The 26173-nt window shown below is 42.7% G+C and overlaps 1 protein-coding gene across 2 annotated transcripts in view; it reads right to left on the reverse strand.

Annotated features, from left to right (window-relative positions):
• Nucleotides 1-1775: 1775 nt before the first annotated feature.
• The window catches only part of FBXO8 (F-box protein 8), a 38711-nt gene continuing 14313 nt past the window's right edge, over nt 1776-26173 (reverse strand). For both annotated transcript variants that reach the window (XM_044287072.1, XM_044287144.1), the window contains exons 3-7: nt 20388-20686; nt 10933-11059; nt 7883-8001; nt 6895-7091; nt 1776-2355 (exon numbers count right to left, since the gene is read on the reverse strand). In XM_044287072.1, the coding sequence (XP_044143007.1) occupies nt 2168-2355; nt 6895-7091; nt 7883-8001; nt 10933-11059; nt 20388-20677 (921 nt within the window). In that variant the 5' untranslated portion in view covers nt 20678-20686 and the 3' untranslated portion in view covers nt 1776-2167. The remainder of the gene's footprint in view (nt 2356-6894; nt 7092-7882; nt 8002-10932; nt 11060-20387; nt 20687-26173) is intronic.

The following is a 26173-nucleotide window of genomic DNA, read 5'->3' on the forward strand; positions in this document are numbered from 1 at the left end:
CAGTATTGGAACAAAGTTTTATGCAAATCGACTTTGGATGTTTCATCCGAAGTCGATTCGCTCATGCCTAGTGGTGACCTATCTTCAGGATAGGTTATCACTAGCTGATCAGCTGGGGTCCGAAACACCAAATTCCCTCTGATCAGCTGTACGGGAACAGCTCTGGCACTGGAAGCAGACAGCTTGGTCAACTTTAGAGTGGACTAAGCTTTTCACCGCTGAGCAGCTCCCACTTAAGTCAATGGGAGCAGCGCAGTAATGAACTACAAGTAGACAGAGCTATCTGCTTCTGAAGCAGAAGCTATTGCTGAACAGCTGATCGGCAGAGGTGTGGGATTTCAGACCCCCAATGATCAGCTAGTGATGGCCTATCCTGAAAAGGATAAAAAGGTGGACAACCCCTTTAAGGAGATATATATATATCTTAGAAATATACTGATGCCTGGGAGCCAGGTCCCTCCATGGTATAGCATTGTTCATCCAATGACGAGACATTTTTCCTTTCAAGGTCAAGTCTATCCATAGAATTATGGAAAGGTGCACTTTTCAATCTGATCCCTTCCATTCCATACAGACTGGCTTAAGAGAGGGTCTGAACAAATCTCGGTTACTGCAGACAGAGGAGGAGGGTTGCTGCTTGGTCGGCTCAGAGATCTATCATATATTGACACATAGAAGTGTTTTTTCTCTAATTGCACTGCAAGTGTTATGAAAGAAGCAAAGTGACTTTTTCCCGCCTTACATTTAGTATTACTTGAAAAGTATCGAACATGTTAAATGTATGCTATCCTCAATGTAACATCAATAAAACTCAACAAACACTGAAGCTTTAGTTAAAATACTTTACATATTTAATATTTATATTATGATTATAAATCTCTTTAGCTTAGTATGTACAAATTACAAGATATTAAAAAAACAAAAACAAAAAATGCATTGGTAAATGCGCTCCAAAAGAAAATCTAGTGTTTTAGATCCAACACCCTGAAGAAGGCTACATTGTAATGTCAGTTTAACAGTCATACATGGCTAGGTCAGTCTAATGGCACAGTTAGGTGCAAGACATAATAAGCAAATCTATTCATAAAAAATGATTCTCCAAGTAGGTAGATTGCTAAGAAATGACAGAACACATCATTAGATTGTAGACAGAGGTTAGAATGACCAGCACTATCATAACCCCATATTTGCCAACTGGGTCAATGCTTTGGAGAGCTGTAGTAGTAGTAGTAGTAGTAGTAGTAGTTGTTGTTGACTAATGTTTTAGAGGCTAGAGATTAAAGGGGTTGTGTCATTTTAGACATTGGTGGCATATCACTATATGACCTCTGGGACCTGCTTCTATCTCCAGAATGGGGAGTCCAAAGCAGGGTGCACCGCACATGCGCCATACGCTGTCACTTCTATAGGAGTTCCGATAATAGCCAAGCGAGCATGCTGGCCTGTTTTTGGAACTCCCATAGAAGTGAATGGAGAGGGCACGGTGCATGCATGGCCACCTCTGCATTCACTTCCATGGGAGTGCCAGAAATAGAAGAGCCAGTGCTCAGCTATTATAAGAACTCCCATAGAAGTGAATGGAGAGGGCACGGTGCATGCATGGCCACCTCTGCATTCACTTTCATGGGAGTGCCAGAAATAGAAGAGCTAGTGCTCAGCTATTATCAGAACTCCCATAGAAGTGAATGGAGAGGGCACGGTACATGCATGGCCACCTCTGCATTCACTTTCATGGGAGTGCCAGAAATAGAAGAGCCAGTGCTCAGCTATTATCAGAACTCCCATAGAAGTGAATGGAGAGGGCACGGTGCATGCATGGCCACCTCTGCATTCACTTCCATCGGAGTGCCAGAAATAGAAGAGCCAGTGCTCAGCTATTATCAGAACTCCCACAGAAGTGAATGGAGAGGGCACGGTGCATGCATGGCCACCTCTGCATTCACTTTCATGGGAGTGCCAGAAATAGAAGAGCCAGTGCTCAGCTATTATCAGAACTCTCATAGAAGTGAATGGAGGGTGGCCGTGCTTGCTCACTGTGCTCACCTTAACTTTGTGGAGCCTGTTCTGGAGATAGTTCCCAAAGGTGGACCCAGCACATATCAGTCATTTGTGGCATATCCTAGCGAGATGCCACCAGTGTCTGAGATGAGACAACCCCTTTAATCTTCTACACAGCTACATGGCCAACAAGGTAAATGTTGTCATAAAGGTGCCCTACAAATTCTTCGCTAATATTCTGAGCAGCACGACGTGTATTTCTGATAAACTCTCTCTTCGACATTTTGTTCTTCACATGGGGACTGGCGAGATCAATGGAAAGCAGAATCAAAGAATAGCACAGTACATATACCGCATCTACAACAGAAGACAAGAAAAGCACAAGTTAATAAAAAATACTTGCCAATTCTTTCATTTCCTTACCTACAGTATCTGACAAAATCACCACATTGGCAGCGAGGGGAGGGGAAGGAAGCAGAGAAGCATATTAGTCCACCAATGAATGCAGAACCAGATGGAGCAGAGGCGCTATCAGAGGCAATGATTTGTACATCGGTAGAAGATTTCTGAATCCCTAAGAGAAGCCACCAGCTCTCCTATTGAAATCAATGGAACTTTAAAGAGAACTTATCACCACAAAATGCAGTGCAGTCTGCAGGTTATAGAGCAGGAAAGTGGAGCAGATTAATATTTAGTTTTATGGGAAAAGATTCAATAAAATATGTAATTGATATATTTAAATCTCTGCTATTTCTGACTTCAGTTGCACATTCTGTGTAAGTGTGTATACAGAGATAACTGTCAGTCACTGATAGCTGTAAATGGGGGGGGGGGGGTTATTAGTGATTGATAGTATTGTCTGTGTAAAGCCTCATTCACACATCAGGGTTTAACGGATGTGTGCTGTACGTGTTCTCCACAGACAGCACACGTCCCCGTTCATTTTAATATGTGTATTCACACATCAATGTTTTAGCACGGTCCGTGGATTCGCGTTTTTAGCACGGATACATGCTCCATTTTGTCCGTCACGCCAATTATAGTCTATCTGTCCGTGAAAACCCTGGATGCTATCAGTTTTCCATCAGTGTTTAACGGATCATTAAGTAGAGATTCTTTGAAAATTATTTTTCAGCTGTTCAGTGTCAGTAAGACACGGATGCAACATGGATCCTTCAAGAACAGCGTCACGGATGCATCACTGACCACCTGCTCACGGATTTGAGCACGGACACAGACGTTTGATTGAGGCTTAAGTGTGTATACATAGATAGCTGTCAATCACTTACAGCTGTACATGGGGGGGGGATGGGGGGTGTTATTAGTGATTGATAGTATTGTCTGTGTAAATTTGTATACATAGATAGCTGTCTGTCACTGATGGCTATATACAGAGGAGGTGTTATCAGTGATTGATAGCATTCTCTGTGTAAGTGTGTATACATAGATAGCTGTCAGGCACTGAGAGTTGTACAAGAAGGAGGTATTATCAGTGATTGATAGTATTCTCTGTGTAAGTGTGTATATATAGATAGCTGTCAGTCACTGATAGTTGTACATGGGGGAGGTGTTATTAGTTATTGATAGCATTCTCTGTGTAAGTGTGTATACACAGATCGCTGTCAGTCACTGATTGCGGTACACGTATGTAAGAGCAGAGGTTTAAAATGTATAAATGACAAATTTTGCTGAATCTTTTCCCATAAAACCATATATCAATCTTGTCAGCTCCTCCTTCTCTATAACCTGCCTGTGGTTTGCACTGCATTTTGACAGGTCCTCGTTAATGTCCTGACAGCTACAGTATTGCAATAAAGTCGGTGCTTGAAAGAGTTTGTTTTAACTAAACATGCTTTCTAATCCTATCTGGCTACTGTTAAACTAACTGACTTAAAGGGGTTGTTTCACTTCAGCTAAGGGAATTTATCATGTAGAGAAAGTTAAGTTACTAATGTATTGTGATTGTCCATATTGCCTCCTTAGCTGGCTTGATTCATTTTTCCATCACATTATACACTGCTCATATCCAGGGGTTACGACCACCCTACAATCCAGCAGCTGTGGCGGTGCTTTCACACTAGAGGAAAAAGCGACAACCTCTCTGGTGGCCGGGACAGTGGGAGCACACACAGGTATGCATGTGCAGCAGATCCCTTCCAGGCCACCTCGTAGCTGTGCTGCAGCGGTGACCGCAACCCCTGGATAGGAGCATTGTATAATGCGATGGAAAGATTAATCAAGCCAGCAAAGGAGGCAATATGGACAATCACAATACATTAGTAAGAGCCTTGTATTAAAAGGGTTTTCCAAGTTTTTTTTTACTGATGACCTATCCCTGGGGTCAGCAATCTGCAGCACCTAAGCTGTTGTGAAACTACAATTCCCAGCATGCTCCATTCATTTCTATGGGAGTTTTGAAAAGAGAAGAGAAATTACACATGCTGGGAGTTGTTGTTTCACAACACCTAGAGTGCTGGAGGTTGCTGACCCCTGATCTATCCTATGGATAGGTCATCAGTATCTGATCGGTGGGTTACGACATCCAGCACCCCCGCCAATCAGCTGTTTTGAGTAGGCAGCGGTGCTCCTGTGAGCGCCGCTGCCTTCTTACAGCGTACCAAGCATCATGCGTCAGTTAGAAACTCTTGTAAAACGCTTTTAACTTTGTATACATGATAAATGCCATTTGCTGAGAGAAGTGGGAGAAATTATTATTTTATTTTTCATAAGATAATGCAGAACATGCTACAAACATAAGGAGATTCAACTGCAAGAACGCAGGAAAGGTGAGAACTCTTAGAATTCTTGTACTAAAACTGAATGCAGTCTCTTGTGGAGTATATAGTCTGGCAGTACCTGGAATAGTATGGCTTATACAATCAAAGAGTCTTGACTTATGATATTCACAGCCACACAATCGGATAGCAAAACTTACAAGAAATGAATAACTGGCTGCCAAGTCTGGCCCAGAGATGGAAGATGATCTGTGCTTTGAGCTTACCTATATATTAGACTACTCTGATATTTTTTTACATTTGACCTGTTCCCTACTGCATGTATTTTTACTTGAAGTAGGTCTTTCCATCCAGTCCTGAACTACAGAATAAGGGCTCGTTCACACGACTGTTGGTGTCCCGTTCCCGTATTGCAGACCACATTTGTGGACCTGTAATACATGGGCACCGTTCCGTTGTCATTCCGCATCATTTCAATGGGTCCGCAAATCCGGAGATGCGGAACGGAACACTACGGAGTGCTCTCTGGGGTTCCGTTCCGTGCCTCCACACCGCAAAAAGATATATCTTTTTGCGGAACGGAGGGATCGGAGACCCATTAAAGTGAATGGGTCTGCGATCCCCATATGTCTGCCCCACGGAAGGTGCCCGTGCATTGCGGACTGCAATTTGCGGGCCACAGCACGGGCTTCACACGTTTGTGTTAACGAGCCTTAAGACAGCAATAGCGGTCAACAAACTAAAAAAATATACTAATGCGCAGTATATAATAGTGAAAAGAACATTATTCTTCTATGTTGCTAATACAAATTCACTGTAGTGAAAAAAAATAAAAATCTATTTTCTGCTCACACTTAACCCCTTCAGGACCCTGCACTTTTCTTTTTTTTACTCCCTACCTTGCCAGAACCATAAATGTTTCCCTTCGTCATATGAGAGCTTATTTTTTGGTGGGACAAGTTGTGCTTTCTAATGGCACCATTTACTATTGCATACAATGTAGTGGGAAGCTGGAAAGAAATTCCAAATGGGGGTTGGGGGTAGTACAACTACAATAATACCACATTTATATAAAACATTTTTTTGTTTTAAAACTGAAGAGAAAAAATAACTATAGAAATGTTATTTTATTTTTTTCAATCACCATGTTTTGACCTTATTTTGGAGTGTGCATGACTTTTTGATCACTTTTTATGAAATTTTTTTGGGGTGGTGAAGTGACCAAAAAAAATGTCAAATTGCTATTTTTGATTTTTTTTTTCCGTTACACTGCTTGACGTATGGGATAAATATTTTTATGCTAATAGTACAGGTGTTTTCGGATGCGGTGATTCCCATGTTTAATCTCTGTATTTCAGGGAAAGGGGGAGTGATTTGAATTTTAATTTTTTTTTTTACACTTTATTTTTAGCCCCCCTAGGGGACTTGAACATGTGATTATTAGATTGCTAATACCATAGACTGCAATCAAACTGCAGTCTATAGTACATGATAGGCAGGTCTGGGAGCCTTCACAAGGTTCCCTGGTGCCATAGCAACCAAATGGTTCCCGCGTTCTTGTCATGAGAGGGGTGTTCGGTCACCGGAGGGAGCCCGCTCCATCTAAATAACTGCTGATTAGCTGATAAGAGTTGTCTCCAGTAACAGGCACTGCCAGTAGGTGTCTGCTGTGTAACACATGTTTAGCAGATGTAACCAAGGGGTTAATAAACGGAATGGTGATAGGTCCTCTTTAAATGGAGGAAAGTTTTCATGCTGCCCTAGGAACTTTGGTGCAGCCCACTGAAGTCCATATATTAACTAAAATAATATTCTTCTCAACAAGTGACGGAAACGTAACTTTAACAGGCCGCTAACTTCAAATAAAACAATTCCAGCATTTATCTCCAGGCAAACCTGATTTTTGGCTGGAGTTGAGGACTTTTTCCGCCATATGTTTAATTATCTAGGTTGTACATTGATCAGTGGTGTCTGATCGCTCTGACCCCATGATCTAGAGAATAAGTTGGATTTAGACCTACACTTGATGAAAGAGAAAGCTGCACGTTGTGAACGGAGCTAAGATCCCGTTCTTGAGATTGCGGTAGGTGTTTAGTCATCAGACCGCCAAGGATAAACGTTAGTTGAGATCTGCAACGATCAAAACCTTATTCAATCTTACCAGGGCTAAGACCAAGGTCTCGTGCTAGTGTAGGGTTGCAAGCACAAAATCGGTGTGAAAATTTTGTAATGAGTGTTTCCAGGTATTCCCCCCGTTCCTCTGGTGCATGTATGTGCCGGAAAAACTCTCTCAGTGCATTTGGTAGAAATTGATTGCTGAAGTTGTGCAAAGTCACGAGATCGTCCAATACATCTCTCCTGGAAAAATAAAAACACGTTAAGTACCATATACCTTGTCAGTGTAACATTGAGTATACAACATTAAGGGTCCATTCACACGTCCGCAAAATGGGTCCACATCCATTCATTCAATTTTGCGGAACAGGTGCGGACCCATTTATTTTCAATGGGGCCGGAATGTGCTGTCCGCATTTGCTGATCCGCACTTCCGGCTCCACAAAAAAATAGAACATGTCCTATTCCTATGCGGACAAGAAAGGCATTTTCTATGAGAGTGCCGGCGATGTGCGGTCCGCAAAATGCGGACTGCACATTGCCAGTGTCCGTGTTTTGCGGATCCACAAAACACATACGGACTTGTGAAAGGACCCTAACAGAGACTGTGGGGAGATTTACTTTCTAAGCAATGCTCCAATCTCTTCCACACCGCAGCAGTCAGACGCACAGTCCTCTTTTCCAACACATTCAGGCATATTAAAACAGTGGAGCAGGACTGCGGAAATATGGCGTTCATACCTAGTGGACTATTTTTCAATTAAAAGGGTTGTAAAAAAATAATAATTTGATAAATCTGTCCTCAAAAGTAATGTTTCCACTAACTATGGTAATGTCTTCCAGGTCTATCATATGAGGCGCCCATCAAAGCAGAGAATTTGAAAAGTTATTTTATTGTAAATGTCGCAGCAAATTTACTTTTTATTTGGGGATTTGCGAGTATACGGTCCTGCAGTACACCCACAAACAGGAGCTTTGCTTTTAGGGCTCATGCCACAGGTAAGTGCAGTCAGTATGAACGGAGAGTTACTCACCTTTCATCAAGGTATATCCTTAGCTTCTTCCAGTTGAGAGTTCTAGTATAAAAGATAAACTTTGCTATTTCCTTTGGTGAGTCGTCAAGTATACCCCGGGATAAAAAATATTCAACTCCCTGAAAGAGAGCAAAGAAAGCCAGGTAAAATCTACAGCCAACTACAAGTCTCATCCATACACGGAAAACTGAGCGTGCTGCTAATTTTCTAAATCGCATGCAGATTCATTATATGCGATAGAAATATTCCACCACCGCTGGAATACCCCAAAAGTGGTATTCCTATGTATTGTGTAAAAGGAAGTCAGGAAGCCGAACAGGGCTAGGTCATGCAGTGGATTCTGCCATTATCAAAATCCACCGCATTTTCAGAAATCTCTCTGTCACAGCTTTTCAATTTGAATGCTTTGGAACGGTTTGCGGTTTAGCCGCGCGGCCATTAACAATAAAGATCGAACATGCAGTGCGGTCAGGAAGCAGGGGACCAAACTGTGTCACGGCCGCTCCATGTGGTTGTACCCCAATACCACTCTGCACACCCGGTGGGAGGGTTGGTTGCATGGTGCTGTAATAAGCCACCTATATATCTTTATTAGATTTTATTTTTTTGGTGCTCTGCTGCCACAGAAAGCGCTGGGGGGGGGAGGTGCGCAGAGACCCCCGCTGATCTCTCCAACCAGTAGTCTGAAGAGCTCAGCCACTTCTCCTCACTGCTAAGGCTACTTTCACACTGGCGACTGGTGCGGATCAGTCATGGATCTGCACAGACGGATCTGTTAAGATAATACAACCGCATGCATCCGTTCAGAATGGATCCGTTTATATTATCTTTAACATAGCCAAGACGTTTTCTATTGTGCCAGATTGTGTCATAGAAAACAGATCCGTCCCCATTGACTTACATTGTGTGTCAGAACGGATCCGTTTGGCTCAGTTTCATCAGATGGACACGAAAACGCTGCAATTTTAAGTTGCCATGTCACATTTGAAGACCCCCTGATTCACCCCTAGAGAATCCTAAACTCCAAAAAAAGTTACCCCATTTTGAAAACTACGGGGTAAGGTGGCAGTTTTGCTGATACTACTTTAGGGTACATATGATTTTTCGTTGCTCTATATTACACTTTTTGTGAGGCAAGGTAATAAAAAACTGCAGTTTTGGCACCGTTTTTATTCTTAGTTTTTTTACAATGTTCATCTGACAGGTTAGATCATGCGCTATTTTTATAGAGCGGGTTGTTACGGATGTGACCATACCAAATATGAGTTTTACATAATAAAGCATTTTTGAAAAAAAATATAAATTTTTTTTTTAGTGTCTCCATATTCTGAAAGCCATGTTTTTTGTTTATTTTTTGGGCGACTGTCTTATGTAGGGGCTAATTTTTTTCGGTATGAGATGACGGTTTGATTGGTACGATTTTGGGGTGCGTATGACTTTGATCACTTGGTATTGCACGTTTATGTAAGGTGACAAAAATTGGCAATTACACTACAACCTGTGATGTAATGCATTGGCTGTCAGCTGACAGCCTGCCTGTGAGACCCAGCTTAAAGGGTTTCTACCATCAGAAATACCGTTATGTAGCTGACTGACATTAGCGATGCGCTAATGTCAGCACTACATAACAGTGTGTTTTTTACATTTCTCAATGCAGCTGTTCTGATAAAATAAGCACATATATAATATGCTAATGAGCCTCTAGGTGCTATGTGGGCGTAGATTCAGCACCTAGAGGCTCCGTCTACTCACCCTTTATCCCGCCCAGGTCCTCCGTTCTGCCCGCCCTGCTACTCTTAAATGATGTCCAAGTTCCATGCATCGTTGAGGAAATTCTGCGCCTGCGCCGTTCACTTCTGTATTCGGCGCAGTGAGTGAAGGTCGCGCTCCTGGTGCCGGCTTCCTCACTGTGACGTAGTTGCCGCAGGCGCAGTGAGGAAGCCGGCACCAGGAGTGCGGCCTTCACTCACTGCGCCGAATACAGAAGTGAACGGCGCAGGCGTGGGATTTCCTCAACGATGCATGGAACTTGGACATCAATCAAGAGGACTGGGGTGGGCAGAACGGAGGACCTGGGCGGGATAAAGGGTGAGTAGACGGAGCCTCTAGGTGCTGAATCTACACCCACATAGCACCTAGAGGCTCATTAGCATATTATAAAAGTGTGTATTTTAGCAAAACGGCTGCAGGGACAAATCTAAAAAACATACTGTTATGTACTGCTGAAATTAGCACATCGCTAATGTCAGTCAGCTACACAACAGTAATTCCGATGGTAGAAACCCTTTAAGGGGCTGGATGTCACAGGCTTCCGTAAAAGGCAAGCTCCGATGCCAATGGAAGGCATTGGGCTTGCCTTCTCTGCCATCGGGTCCCCGCCACTGCATGGCGGGGAACCGATGGAGAAGCGGAGGCCACCCGTACCCTCCGCATGCCGCGGTCAGCTTTGACCGCAGCATACAAGGGGTTAACACGCCGGCATCAGCGTTTTCACCGACGCTGGCATATGCAGCAGAGGCACGGCTGTCAGTGACTGCTGGGTCTGTGCCGCTGATCGGACAGGCACAGCTCCTGCACCCGCCCTATCAACCCGCTGTACATGTATGGCGCTGGTCCTTAAGTCATGTCCACCAGCGTCGTATATATACGGCGAGGGTCCTTAAGGAGTTAGAGGCCCTGTCATATTCCACAACATAAAATGCATGCATTATTATATAGATCTCATACGCCTGATGATACTGGTGTAGTTACTTTGAAGAAAAGAGCTAGAGACTGGACTCATTCTGACATGGATTTTCAAAGTAAGTACACCAGCCTCCTCCGGTCTAAGATATCTATTTAATAATATATACAGTTTGTATTGTAAAATCTGGTTACAGATTCTCTTTAAAATCTTTTTTGGGGAACATATCTGCACAAGGAATCTCCAACACGTATGAAAAGTTTTTATCAAATTTATATGACTGAAATGTGTAAAGTTATATCATCTGTATATTCCAATTTAATTGTTATCCAGGATTATCTTTGTTACAGCGCAATCCTTACTGTACCTCAACTGGGTTAGCGTTAAAGGTTAAACTTCCTTCATCCAGGCGCATGTAGAGATTTCGATACGAAAATCCTGGCGGGTGTCTTTTACTGTATATGGAACAGTGTCCCCAGGTTGATTTACATAACCTAAACAAAGAGAACATACCATTAGTTCGTGTCCAAAAGAACTTACAGTAAGCTTAAAAAAAATAAAATAAAAATAAAAAAAAATAAAACAAGTTGTTTACTGATAAAAAGGAGGTAAACAAAAAATAATAATTCAACCACTGAGATAATGGACAATTGTCCTCGAGTTCAAGAGCTCTAGAAAAGTAGAAACACATGCCTGCAATCTTCTACAAACAGTGCCATAAACATCCAAAGGTTGGGTGTGGTACTGCAGCTTAGCTCCACTGAAGTGAAAGGAGCCGAGCTGCAATACCACACACAATCCATGGACAGGTATGGCGCAGTTTCTGAAACAAAGTACCCACGTTTTCTAATCCTACACAACAAGGAGAACAAAAAAAAAAAAGATCTTTTCCAAAACAACAAAAAAAAAAAACAACACACACACAACTTTGTATACACATTAGGTTAAATGTAGATATCCAAAGCTAGGGTTATAAGATGTTTTTACCCTACAACAGACCGTTTTGGTCACGTTCTGTTCGCATAGGAGCATCTGCCGAGATTACATCCAATTTTCCTGAAATAATAGAGCAGCGTGCAGCGCTAATTTTGTCTGGTAAAATGACGGATGCTGTGATGGAACCTGACAGATCCGATTGATCCTAAGTCGATATGGTCTATCGGGGGTCTATGTTATGTGATGGACCTTGAACAGCTTGAATTCTCTTTTTCTACTCCTATGATGGATATCTCTGGCCTCAGTGAAGAGCTGGAGAGGAAGTGATGGATCTTGTAGGTAAGTAGAGCTCGCTTCTTTACTGCAGCCTATTCCCCAGTGTTGTCTGGTTTGGCACTGAAATCTGACAATTCCTTTAACAGAGTGGCACCCCCGCACGACATTTTGTGCCAACAAGGTCCATCTTAAACTAAAGACCAAGCTAGGGGCTTTTACCACCTGTTTGTAGACATTGATTTAGGAGATAACACGATGACTGTCTGCAGCCATTACTAGGGAGTGAACAGGAGCTTATAGCATAGCGTACTATACGTACCAGTATGCAGTAAGCTCCAAAGCTCCCTCTAGTGGCTGTTTATTTAAATTTACTCGCTTATATATAGCACCAACATATTCCACAGCGCTTTAAGGATACTTTCATCACTAGTTGTCCCCAGTGAAGCTCACAATCCAAATGTCTAAAAATCAGTATGTTTTTGGAGTGTGGGAGGAAACCGGAATACACGTGAGAAACTTATGCAAACACGGTAAGAACATACAAACTGTATGCAGATGTTGTCCTTGGTCAGCAGTCATACAAGTTGTTAAATGCTGGTATAGTCGCTGACAGTCTCGCTTAGACGTAATTTCACGAAAGTCTTCCTCGTAGACTGGTGGATTACATTAATAACTAAAAGCTTGTGAATCCAATTTCAAAATAAGTAGAAATGATCCAGAATTGCAGGCAATTATTCAAAACCTGAGCAGATCAAAGCCTACTCAACTGATGAAATACGGTACTTAGATACTGCAACAGGAAATGGAGATATAACATTGCCAGTTACAAACCCAGTACAAACTAAAACACAGCACTAACCAATAACACACAGGGAATTGGTATCCTAGTGGCTGCTCTGCTCCGACATAATGGGAACGGTTCCTAAACAGATGTTAGAATATGGGACATGGAGAGCATAGGAGGATTAACAACGGCTGGGATTTACTCCAAATGATAGATTTAATAGATTGATGTTAATATCCGATAAAAAGAAATGCCATTTTCCTTTTTTACGTCTAGATTCCTGATGCAAAACAACACATTTGTCTATAAACGTTTTTTAACAGTTTTTTCAAACTTTACTGGTCTAATTATTCTGAGACTTGTATATAAAGTATGGTAGGAAAAGCTGCAGATCAAGCAAAAACTATTTGTTTAATTTATGCACAGAATATCTACCATCCAAAAGGGTAGAGTTTATTGTATATTTGTAAAGTATTCCTATATTTTATGTATTTCATTATATTTCTAAACGTTTGTTTTAGATGGTAATTTCAAAGTTTTCAAAGAGCCTGGTTAAGCTAGTTTCACACTAGCGGCAGGGGAGTCCGGCAGGTGAACAACCTGTCAGATCCGTCCTGCCGCTAGTTCACGTGTGCCCCCGGACTGCGGCTCCGTCCCCACTGAATATAATGGGGGCGGGGCAGAGTTCCGGCAGCAGCACAGCAGCGCACGCCGAGAGGCGGCCGGACTAAAAGTATTGCATGTGCGCTGCTGTGCTGCCGCCGGAACTCGGCCCCCCCCCCCAATTATAGTCAAGTGCTTGTTTTGTAAAAAATGGTCCAGCCATCTTAGGAAATTAGGGGAGTAGATATAAAGCTGCATGAGCCTGTCACCAACCGATATCTGTAGTGCTTCTGGGTACATGGATGCAGAGGAGAGTTTGGTGGAGGATCAGGTTCAGAAAATGAAGATAAATGGGCTATATATGGAGAGGAGTCAGATCAGGGGCAGCGATAGGCCACCTTAAAAAGATGTGTTTTTAGGGAGCACCTAGAACTGTGTATACTGTGATTTAACCTAATTTCTTGGGGTAAGGCATTCCAGAGAAATGGTGCAGCTCGGGAGAAGTCTTGGAGACAGGAGTGAGAGGTTCGTATTATGGTGGATGTCAGTTGTAAAATCGCTGGAGAGCTTTGTGGGCGAAAACGAGCTGTTTAAATCGGATTCTCTACTGTATGGGAATCGGAGTAGAGGTTAGACAGATAGGTGACCCTGGCTGCTGCGTTCAGGATAGACTGGAGGAGGGAAAGTCTGGTGAGGGGGAGGCTAATTAATAGTGAGTTACAATAATCAAGGCAGGAATGGATCAGGGCAACAATGACAGTAGTGAGAAAGGGATGGATTCTAGACATATTTTTGACGTGCAGGCGACATATGTAAGCGGGCGAGAGATTGAATATAGGGGGTGAAGGAGAGATCGGTGTCAAACATAACACCGAGAGAGTAGGCAAGCTGTCTATGCGTGATAGTAGTGCCACACACAGAGGGAGATATCAGGTTTAGGTAGGTTAGTATTTCATTAAACCAACAATAAAAACTAAGGTGCCCACAATATCTCAAGAATTCACATTCCTGGAACTGAATGTGGAAAATTAAAGAGTTATTTAAAATGGGTCAAATGCCGGAAGCCTAGAAAGCAAAATGGGGGAGCTGGAGTCCATTGCACTGGAGGAACTCATAGTTGTGTGGCTGAGACATGGTTGGACTCTTCGGATGATTGGGCTGTTAATATTCAGAGTTTTAAACTCTTCAGAGTTTTAAACTATGGGTCTGTGTACATGAGGATAGGTCATCAATAAATATAACTTGGACAACCCCTTTAAGGGCGACTGGGCAAATAGAAAAGGTGGTGGTGTGTGCCTGTATGTTAGAAGTAATATGAAGGCAAGTGTGAAAGAGGAAATTGTGGGTGAGGACAGTGATAATACTTGCTGCAATCTATAGACCCAATAGTTACAAGAATAGGTGCACTACTGTGGTGGATAAAAACAGTAACATCTGACTAAGCCCTCACACTGATGTAAAAAATGAGACTTTAGCCAGTATATCCTTATATTAAGGACATACCTGAGCCCGCGCACCACACCAAGGTTTCTGAAGTGGCACAGGACCTAACGCTAAACCTACCTGTACCGTATGGGTAGTACCAGGAGCCATTGGACAAATTACAGCAGTGTAAGGTCCGACTCACAGCAAACAGCTCCCAGTGCCCTCCAGTGTGACTAACCACACATACAATGGGAGGAGGCTTAGAGTCCCACCCATGGCTGGCTGATATGTTGCAGACCTCACAGGTGCACCTAAATGCTGCCTATGGATGGTAATCAAGGCACATTTAGATTGGAGTTTATACACCTCCACCTATAAATATACGATTTAAATGACAAAAAAAGTGGTCTCAAAAGGCAGGAAATGCTGGACCCCAAATTCTGTTGTGCATTTATGCTCGGGGGAGCAGATACTGGGCTTGTGGTCCTGTGACACTTGAGAAACCTTGACGTGGTGCACAGGCTCAGGTATGTCCTTAATATAAGGATATACTGGCTAAAGAAATGTATATAAAACAGGCACTCACCAACTGGTATGTCTATAGTAGATAGTTTATATATTGATAAAAATCACATATAAAATATAATATAAAATATATATCATAAAACAATGTACACTGGAATCAATAGTCTGGATACATGTGACTGTCACGTTAACTATATAGCTGGGTAGCAGTAATTTACATAAAAATAAAGCTGTGCATATGTTAGTGATAAATAATAAACAATAAATATATAAGGTATGATATCCTGTGAATATTAGATAATAAATGTCCTGAGAGAAAAATATATATATAAATGTTCTGTGAAGGGATGAAGATAGGATTATCCTGTGAAAAATTCTGTGAAGAAAAACTTGTGATAAAGACTTGCAGAAATTTGGTATCTTCTTATGGAGATATTGTATCCATATAATATAGCGCTAGTATAGCAATAAGTTAGTTTTCCTGCATAGAAACTGTGTCCAATAACACTGCTATAGCAATACAGATCCTCCGATTGCACCAGCGTGCAGAGTCCGCACTCACGGTTCCATAAGGCTTATATTGGTTTATAAAAGGGAATCGGGTTTAATAACTATACAAGCGAGAGACACTCTGAAGGCAAGGTAAGAGGGTTGATGAATAGGGGGACGCCCCATTTATTAAACCCGATTCCCTTTTATAAACCAATATAAGCCTTATGGAACCGTGAGTGCGGACTCTGCACGCTGGTGCAATCGGAGGATCTTTATTGCTATAGCAGTGTTATTGGACACAGTTTCTATGCAGGAAAACTAAACTTATTGCTATACTAGCGCTATATTATATGGATACAATATCTCCATAAGAAGATACCAAATTTCTGCAAGTCTTTATCACAAGTTTTTATCACAAGTTTTTCTTCACAGAATTTTTCACAGGATAATCCTATCTTCATCCCTTCACAGAACATTTATATATATTTTTTTCTCTCAGGACATTTATTATTTAATATTCACAGGATATCATACCTTATATATTTATTGTTTATTATTTATCACTAACATATGCACAGCTTTATTTTTATGTAAATTACTGCTACCCAGCTATATAGTTAACGTGACAGTCACATGTATCCAGACTATTGATTCCAGTGTACATTGTTTTATGATATATAATTTTATATTATATTTTATATGTGATTTTTATCAATATATAAACTATCTACTATAGACATACCAGTTGGTGAGTGCCTGTTTTATATACATTTCTTCTCATTTGTTGGTTATATCGGATGAACAGGTGATTCATCCAAAAACAGAGCACCTTAACCATATCAGCAGATACGGGTGAGCCACGATATAAATTTAATTAATTTTATATACTGGCTAAAGTCTAATTTTTAACATCAGTGTGAGGGTTTAGTCAGATGTTACTGTTTGCATCCACCACAGTAGTGCACCTATTCTTGTAACTATTTATTCTACTATATATCATTCCACATATCCACACATTTCACCATCTGGTGTAGGATGTCTCTGTGGCACTTGTGGTCTGCTGCGGGCATCCTCCACTGTATGCATTTTTTGCTGGGGATAGCCCTTAGCAACAGACCACAAGCGCAGTATCTGCTCCCCCCCACCCCCCCTCCCGAGCATAATTGCACAACTGCATTTGGGGTTGAGCATTTCCTTCCTTTTGAGACCATGTTTTTTTGTCATTTAAATCTATAGACCCCTCAACATTACTGAGAAGATAGAGGGTCCAAATAACCAAATAGAGCAGGCTGCAGCGCTGGGTATACGTATAATGGGAGATTTTAACGTTCTAGGCTCTGCCTCAACTGAAAAAAAGAGGAGAAGATTCCTCAACTTGCTGCAGGACCACTTTTTGGGCCAGTTTGTAGAAGATCACACTAGGGGCAATGATCTGTTGGATCTGGTAATTTCTAATGATGAAGAGCTTGTTGGGAATGTCACTGTTTATGAAACACTAGGTAATAGTGACCACAATATAATTATATTCCCCCTGAACTATAAGAAGCAAACTCTGGCTGGGAGGGCAAAAGCACCTTTCCCAGAGTTGAGGGCAGCTTTTCAGAGCATAGACTGGGAGTAGCTACTGTCACATAATAACAAAGGATAAAGGAAGAGCTTTAAATCTACGTTGGGTAATTATACTGAAAAACTTATTCCTGTAGGTAACGTGTATAAACAGCTAAAATTAAATCGCACAAGGCTTACAGCTCCTGTAAAAAAGACAATAAACGACAAATAAGGGCATTTAAAAATACAAATCTGAGGGGTCAAATGTAACCTTTGGAATTTACAAAGGGCTTAAAGGGGTTGTCCAGGTTATATTTATTGATGACCTATCCTCAGGATAGGTCATCAATATCAGATCGGCTGGGGTCCGACACCCGGCACCCCCGTCGATCAGCTGTTTGAAGAGAAGGCGCACGCCGTGCCAGCGCTGCCTCCTCTTCATTGTTTACCTGCTCGCCGTTGCATCTGGAGCAGTGAGCAGATGTAATTACACCCAAGCCGTCCCAATAATGGGGGGGGAGGGGGGGAACTGCGCCACCAATGATTATAATATATAATACTGGGTTACTGGGTTGGGGGGGGTGCACTGCGCCACCAATGAAGATAATTAACCTGTTAATAGAAATGTAAGATGCGGGTGCTGGCGGCATCACATACCCGGCCTCTATAAAAAGGTGCTGCAATCCCCGTCAATTAGCCCCTCAGGTGCAGCACCTGAGGAGTTAATTGCCGTGGTTCGGCGGATTGCATCGCCCTGTCATAGAGGGCGGGTGCCAGGTATGTGATACTGCCGGCATCTGCATCCTACAGTTGTATTTATGGGTTAATTATCTTTATTGGTAGCACAGTGGCCACGGCTCCTCCCCTCTCCTCTGCTCATTGGTGGCAGCAGCACAGCGGGGAGAGGGGGGCGGGACTCTCTCCTTCTCCATTGTGCTGCTGAGGAGAACATGGCGCGCGCTGAAAGCAGCCCACACTATGTTCTCTAAGATACTAGGCTGCGCAATAGCGCAGCCTAGTATCGGTAAATAGCAAATCCCGGTATAGAATCGATCCTGGTCTAAAAATATCAGTTGGGTATCGATACTTCGATAACCGGTGCAACCCTAGTACTGTATAGTAGGAGACGTGCCGATAGTATGAGATATGCCGATAGTACTACAGCTCAGCTCCCATGGTGGATGACGCCTTCTGCTTCCAGCGCCATCCAATCTTTTGTTTCCGGCACGGGTAGCTGCCAAGCACAGCTGATCAGTGGGATGCTAGGTGTTGCACCTCCATCAATCTAATAAAACGCTAGAATGACCCTTTACGGTTTTCTTTTCCATTAATTCCACAAGAGGTTTTGTGAACGGACATTGGCTCCATAGCAGGTTCCCTACACAATGGGCTGCCAGTGGTTTCTGTGATTAGATCAATCACTTACAAATGATGATTTCATCACTAGGTCCCATCACTCAGCTTCTATGCACAAAATGCAGTATCCTTCTGTCCAGAGGTATTTCTTGAATTCTTCTGATTGAATCCTACATCTATTGTGGTATTTAAGTCACATCTGAATCCAATCATTCATGTTTCACATCAATCACTGGAGGTAACTGGAGTAGTGGGCTAAAATCTTGGTGAGCACTTCAACGTTTGTGCTTTTTAGCTCAACATAATTGACCTTTGACGTACAACTCTCAGACATTGTGGGTATTTCTAGAGGACAGTTTCCCACTGTTCTTACCTATGATCCCACCTCCGTTCCCAAACAGCAGTAAACCACAAAACTCTCTAGAGACCCTACGGAGCTCAGTTTCCATAAAATCAGTGCCATGCAATTATCCCAGAAGTAATACAAGAATGAAATACAAGACACCTTTAAAGGAATGCACTGAAGGTACGTAGGAGCGTTTGGCTTCATATTCATAATCCCACACGAGACAATTCAGAGCATTAGAGGTGAACTTTTATACCCCTTTATCATTAGAAATGACCCCTCCTTCAAACAGAAAACTTAAAAAAAAAATACCAAATAAAAAAAGGGAACACCCAGTTGTCCATTTATATATTTGTAATGGGAAACAGTACAGAAACATGTTTTATATGAAGAGATATGTGAATTGTTATTTTTTGCATTTCTGGCAGAGGCCAGTAGGAGAGATGTGAACAAAGGCTAAGTTCAGACATGATGGTTTCTGTCTTGGTTGATCTAGGAGTATGAGAATTTAAGAACTTCTAAAGCAATTTCAAAAAGTATGTTCCAATGACTTGAAAGGCCAAGAGGGAAGTTCACTTAAGAATATATCTATGTTTGTGAGAAGGATGGTTTTCAAGCCAAGGTTAATGCAGCAGTAAAATAATCATAGACTACAGTACATAAATGAAGGTCATTGAACTACCAGCATAAACAATATGGAAGGTATCTTCCTGGAACGTCATGCAGTCCATGCAGCGGCCTGTGATATTTATGGGTCATTAGTGTTTCCACTGAACTAGCCTATATTTTATCAGAAAATTTGAGGAAATGGAAGGAGAAACTAAACAGGTCATCAATAAGAAACAAAACTCTGAAGCTGTGGACTATAGAGAGAACATGAATTGCTGTATCAAGTGTATTCACATTAAGCTCTGGCAGGCTTCCACCATACTTGGAGGCATCTTCTACTTAAGAAAAGTTGCTACAGGCGCTTATCTGATCTTGTGTTGACATCTTAAACCTATCTGTTCACCATAAGGAGGAGGTTAATAGGTTTATATTTAAGTTCTGCGGACAAATTTTAGCCCCACTAAAAGGGTTTTTCCAAGAGAAAAAATATTGATGACCTATCCTCAGGACGGGATAGAAGGGTTCACCCAGCACCTTCACTGATCAGCTGTTTGAGGAAGCAGCGCAATGCCAGTGAATGCTGCAGTCTCATCACAGCGCCTTTTATTGTATAGTGGCAGTGCTTGGTATTGCACCCCAGGCCCATTCACTTGAATTGATATATAGCTCTATAATTTTTGTCCCCGTTTTTTTAACACATAATCCACTACTCTGCGCCTACAAAAAAAAAAACAAAAAAAACACATAGTGTAGCATAATATTTTTTTTTTACAATGCAATGTCTATGGGAGAAGTATGCGTTATTAGTTAGGTGCGCACTACGTGATTCTTTCCTAATGTATGTGATGAACGCAATGAAAAACAACCTAATCCATCCATACGTCTTCTCAACACCCATCATGCTTCTGCTACCATTACTTACCCATGCCAAAGCAGTTCATCATTAGCCAGGTCTTGCCATACGCAGGATGCCAGGCACAGGTCAGTTGCATTGAGATAGGACAATATAGTAAGGCTTAACTCGGGTGGCAGCATTTCAAGGTTAATAAACCCTTGTTCATCTTTTGCTTTCCTGGCTTTTAGTAGATGGTAGAGATCGATGCCTCCCTGGGTGTGTCTCCCATGGTTCATATTGCTGTCATGTTCTGCAGATAAGAAGCTCTGATCTATGTATTGCTGGTTTCTTGCAACTCTCCAGAGCCCTTGACCCATCTGTGATCCCTGTTTAATAAAATAGTAATTAGTACAAAAAGTCGAAAATGAAAATCAATAAAAGGGCAGGATGTAATGCAATAAAGGAACTAAGGGCACCTATGAACATATTAATCATTGCATTGTACTTAGGCTGAGCTTAACGTGGCAAAGTACTTTCATTAAACTTTTGATATGTTATAGGGAGATATCTAAAGTTTATATCAGTTGGGGTCTGAGCGCAGAGACCCCCACCAATCTCTAGTGCTTTCTCTCTCACTGCAGGACACCAAGACGGACTCAATGGAAAGTCTATGGGCCAGTCTCGATCCAGCCTCATGCAGCCCCTTGTTCTAGTGATCAGTGTGTGTGTGTGGGGGGGGGTCTCAGTGCTTAGACCCTATGTGCCTACAACATATCAAAAGTTTAATGAAAGTACAGTGCCACTGTTCAATTGGCCTTGAGTCTAAATTGTTAACCATTCATTGCCAGGAGCCTGCAAATTTTCACATATACTTCAGGCTGCTCTCCTTTTCCTGGATTGATACACTTGTCTCCCTCTCTCCATTATATGAAACATGCACACATCCGGGTTCATCATTTTTGTTCCCTCGTTGTCACGCCAAGTGGGAACAGACTGTTCATAGAGGGTAGAAGTTTAAGGGCCTCTGCAAAATCTGCTGTGTATTGTGCAGGAGAAGCCTCTGCCGTTTCAGTCTGTTCTTGGTTTAGCCTCATTGAATGGAGCCAAACCGTGACTGGACACCTACCACGGCTTCCAGTGACATCTGTCTGGACACTACGCCAAGAAACGATATGTCCCCTCTTGGTGCGGTTGTGGCTTCTAACTGCCGATCGAAGAGCTTCGCGACCTCCAATTGAAAACAATAGGAGGCGAACAGCACCCGGCCGCGTTTAAAATTTTGGCACAGAGTCTGCGCCAAAATCTGCTGCATGAACACAACCCTAAAAGGAACGCTCCAAACAAAACTGATACATTGTATTATGCCTAGTGCATGGCCTGAGGGAGCGGTCTCCCTGTCCTGCACCACAGTCCATGCAATGCCGGAGAATTAGTAAGCTAAAGGCACCAAAAACTGGTGTACAAGCCTCGCCCGATTCACTATGCATGCAGAAGAACAGACACAAAACCGCAGCTTGTGTCCGGTCACAAAACGCAATGCATCCTGAAGGGAGCATACACCATTCACAACACATTGGCCCGAAATGGAACAGTTTTGGCCCGGTTTTAGGATCCTCTGCCGGATCTCAAAACTGGAATAGCGAAACGCTGATGTGAAAGTAGCCTGAGCCGTAAAGAAACCATTCCCGCTAGACCCTGATGCACAATTCTCTCTGATGTCACCACATCTTTTATTTACTGGAAGACAATGGAAAATGCATCATCTGGTGAGGCAATTGGCGCTGATAAATAAGGCATAGGAGTCTGAAAGTGCGGCCTCATCAAATCGCTTTCATGAATGTATCCAGTTCATCCTGCAGGAAACGCTTGATGTCGGCTATAAATATTTAAAGAATGTTTTCCAAGAAGTAAACTTTACTCTCCGTACAAGAGGAAAATCTTTGAAGTGTCTTCCCCTTGCATCATCCTGACATTGTGCTGATCTTCCAAAATGCATTTCAGATTACAGAATAATCTAATGTTAGATACTAAAACCCCGCTAATGATTGGTCCCCGAGTGACTGATCTGTGTTCAGCAACAGTCGGCACTTTCCTGGAGAGAAATGAAACATCTTGCGCAGTGGGGAAGAAAAAAAAAAAAAAAAAAAAAAGGTATCAATGGAAATGGTAGGAGAAAGAGGGAATAAAATTGGGTGTACAGTAAATACATAGGGTACAGAAGGGAGACAAATCGTTCCAGAACAGCCTCCCATAAAGTTCTTACATTGTATCAGGTTGTTAAAACACCTACTATTTAGGGCACATTCACACTGCAGCATATGTTTGGCCTATGCACCTGGAAAGTCAAATGTATCAAACAGGCCCCCAATTCACCCAATGAAAGCCAAAAACATGTACTTTTGTTGCCTCCGTCAAACCAGTATACCTTGGTCTCCTCCCGACATACACTATATAAATGCAGTGTGAATGCATCCTTGGCTTGTTTCTTAGTTCTGACGGGTTCAGAGTAATTTTGCTGCATGACCAATATCACAGCAAACACACAAGTGTATGGCCAGTCTTCGTGAGGAGACATGAAGTACAGAGAGGAGGGTGGAGATGAGGCTGCTGAGCAGCAGCACTTGTCTGCAGTCTCCATTACCACAGCGTGTCCTGTCCATCCTCTCTGTACTTCAGGTCTCCTCATGGACTCCATCTCCTACAGAGATTCAGCTGAAGATCCTATTAATCTGTATTCAGGACCATAATCCCTGACAAGTAGGAGAGGAGGATGAGGCAGCTCTTTAGCTCAGTGTTGTGAAGTAACTTGTCCTGCAGTGTGATAGGACAGGTTTTGTGTGTAGGATGGCGGCTATTTTATTTCCCCTGATGATTTCTCCCTAGACAAGACAAGCTATTATAAATAATTAAAGGTATTAGGGAATATATTTATCATAACGTTATATTTAGGTATTGTCATATTCTTAATTCCCTGAGAACCCCTTTAATCTGAAATTAATGAATATACTGTTATTTGTGGGATTAAATAATCCCTTTATATGTGACAGCTCATAGAGTCCCATGGCTTTCAGTATCACTCCTACGCTGACGACACAGAAATCTACCTCTCTGGTCCAGACATCACCACCTTACTATCAAGAATCCCACAATGTCCATCTTCTATATCATCCTTCTTCGCCTTTCGCTTTCTAAAACTTAACATGGATAAAACAGAATTCATCATCTTTCCCCCATCTTGCTCAACCCCCCCAACAGACCTATCTATCACAATCAATGGCTGCTCACTCTCCCTGGTCAACCAAGTCCGCTGCCTTGGAGTGACCTTGGATTCTGCCCTCTCCTTCAGACCGCACATCCAAGCCCTTTCCACCACCTGCCGCCTCCAACTAAAAAACATCTCCCGCATCCGCGTTTTCCTTAACTTTAAATCTGCGAAAATGCTTGTACATGCCCTCATCATCTCCCGCCTAGACTACTGCAACATTCTCCTCTGTGGCCTTCCATCTAGCACTCTCGCACCCCTCCAATCTATCCTCAACTCTGCTGCCCGACTAATCCACCTCTCACCCTATTACTCCTCTGCCTCTCCCCTCTGCCAATCCCTTCACTGGCTCCTCATTGCCCAACGAATTCACTTCAAAGTACTAACAAAAACATACAAGGCCATCCATAACCTGTCCCCTCCCTACATCTCTGAGCTACTTTCCCGATACATCTCCACACGCACTCTCCGATCCTCACAAGTCCTCCTTCTCTCCTCTTATAACCTCTTCCCACAATCGACTCCAAGATTTCTCCCGCTCAACCCCCATACTCTGGAACTCACTACCCCAACATTTCAGACTCTCACCTACAGTGGAATCCTTCAAAAGAAACCTGAAAACCCACTTCTTTAGACAAGCCTACAACCAGTGACCCTGCTGCCTCTATACCGCCACGACCAACTTCACCCGCACCTACTGTGTCCTTCTCCCATACCATGTAGATTGTAAGCCCTCACGGGCAGGGCCCTCTCTCCTTCTGTACAAGTTTGTAACTCGTCTTGTTTATGATTAGTGGAATTGTCTGTATTATGTATGTGCACTGCTTCTCATATGTACAGCGCTATGGACTGAATGGCACTTTAATAATAAATAATATTGTATGTTCATAATAAAGATTACCAGTCAGTAGATTTTAAGGGGTTTTTGCTACATTCAGTAACTTTAAAATGCAGATTATTTTATGCTAAAACAGTTGGGCAGGACAAAGTAACTTAAGTGTGCTTAAAATAGATCACAGGCAAAAAAGATGTAAAAAAAAGAAGCTTGGGAGAAGTAACACTGTGCAGACCCCCCTGCCCTGTACATTTGTGACAGGCGAGAGGTGAAATGAGGTAGAGACTGTTTACTTTAGGACAAGAGTACAATGTTGTTTAGGCGGTAGAGGAAAAGGTACAGTAAACAGATACAATTACCATGGAGAACAAAGAGGGAACCGAAGTGAAAACCAAAAGACCTGAGGAACTGCAGTCTGGGACTTCTAAAAATAAGTGACATCATCGTCACTCAAAACCAATTCTGAGCTTTTATAGGAATTCTCACACTTTCAACATTTTGCTTTCCCAGCAGCGAGAAGGTGAAGGACATGTCATTTTCAATTTTCAGAGACGATACTGGCAAATTTGTAAATGGGTGGAGTTCATTGAAACCCCACCCAGAAGTGGATGCTCATGAGTGGGTTTAAGCTCATGAATGTCCTACAGAGGACTTGAACTAGTTTTGCACACCATAGGCCTCATTGGCATTCTTTCCCCCCAGCAACCAATAGCAGCACAGCTTTCATTTTTAAACTACAAGTGAAAAATATAACTTGCATTGGGATTGGTTGCATTGGGCAACATGGCCAATTATTCTGTTAAACAGCTTTGGTGTTTGAGGCTCAGTATTTCTGTGTGGATCACACAGGTCCACGGCTTGTTCCAGTATGTGAGGATCACACAGGTCCACGGCTTGTTCGGGTATGTGAGGATCACACAGGTCCACGGCTTGTTCGGGTATGTGAGGATCACACAGGTCCACGGCTTGTTCGGGTATGTGAGGATCACACAGGTCCACGGCTTGTTCGGGTATGTGAGGATCACACAGGTCCACGGCTTGTTCGGGTATGTGAGGATCACACAGGTCCACGGCTTGTTCGGGTATGTGAGGATCACACAGGTCCACGGCTTGTTCGGGTATGTGAGGATCACACAGGTCCACGGCTTGTTCGGGTATGTGAGGATCACACAGGTCCACGGCTTGTTCGGGTATGTGAGGATCACACAGGTCCACGGCTTGTTCGGTATGTGAGGATCACACAGGTCCACGGCTTGTTCCAGTATGTGAGGATTACACAGGTCCACGGCTTGTTCCAGTATGTGAGGATTACACAGGTCCACGGCTTGTTCCAGTATGTGAGGATTACACAGGTCCACGGCTTGTTCCAGTATGTGAGGATTACACAGGTCCACGGCTTGTTCCAGTATGTGAGGATTACACAGGTCCACGGCTTGTTCCAGTATGTGAGGATTACACAGGTCCACGGCTTGTTCCAGTATGTGAGGATTACACAGGTCCACGGCTTGTTCCAGTATGTGAGGATCACACAGGTCCACGGCTTGTTCCAGTATGTGAGGATCACACAGGTCCACGGCTTGTTCCAGTATGTGAAGATCACACAGGTGCACGGCTTGTTCCAGTATGTGAAGATCACACAGGTGCACGGCTTGTTCCAGTATGTGAAGATCACACAGGTGCACGGCTTGTTCCAGTATGTGAGGATCACACAGGTCCACGGCTTGTTCCAGTGTGTGAGGATCACACAGGTCCACGGCTAGTTCCAGTATGTGAGGA

The sequence above is a fragment of the Bufo gargarizans genome, chromosome 1, assembly GCF_014858855.1.
Source record: "Bufo gargarizans isolate SCDJY-AF-19 chromosome 1, ASM1485885v1, whole genome shotgun sequence".
In the NCBI taxonomy this organism is placed as follows: Eukaryota; Metazoa; Chordata; class Amphibia; order Anura; family Bufonidae; genus Bufo; species Bufo gargarizans.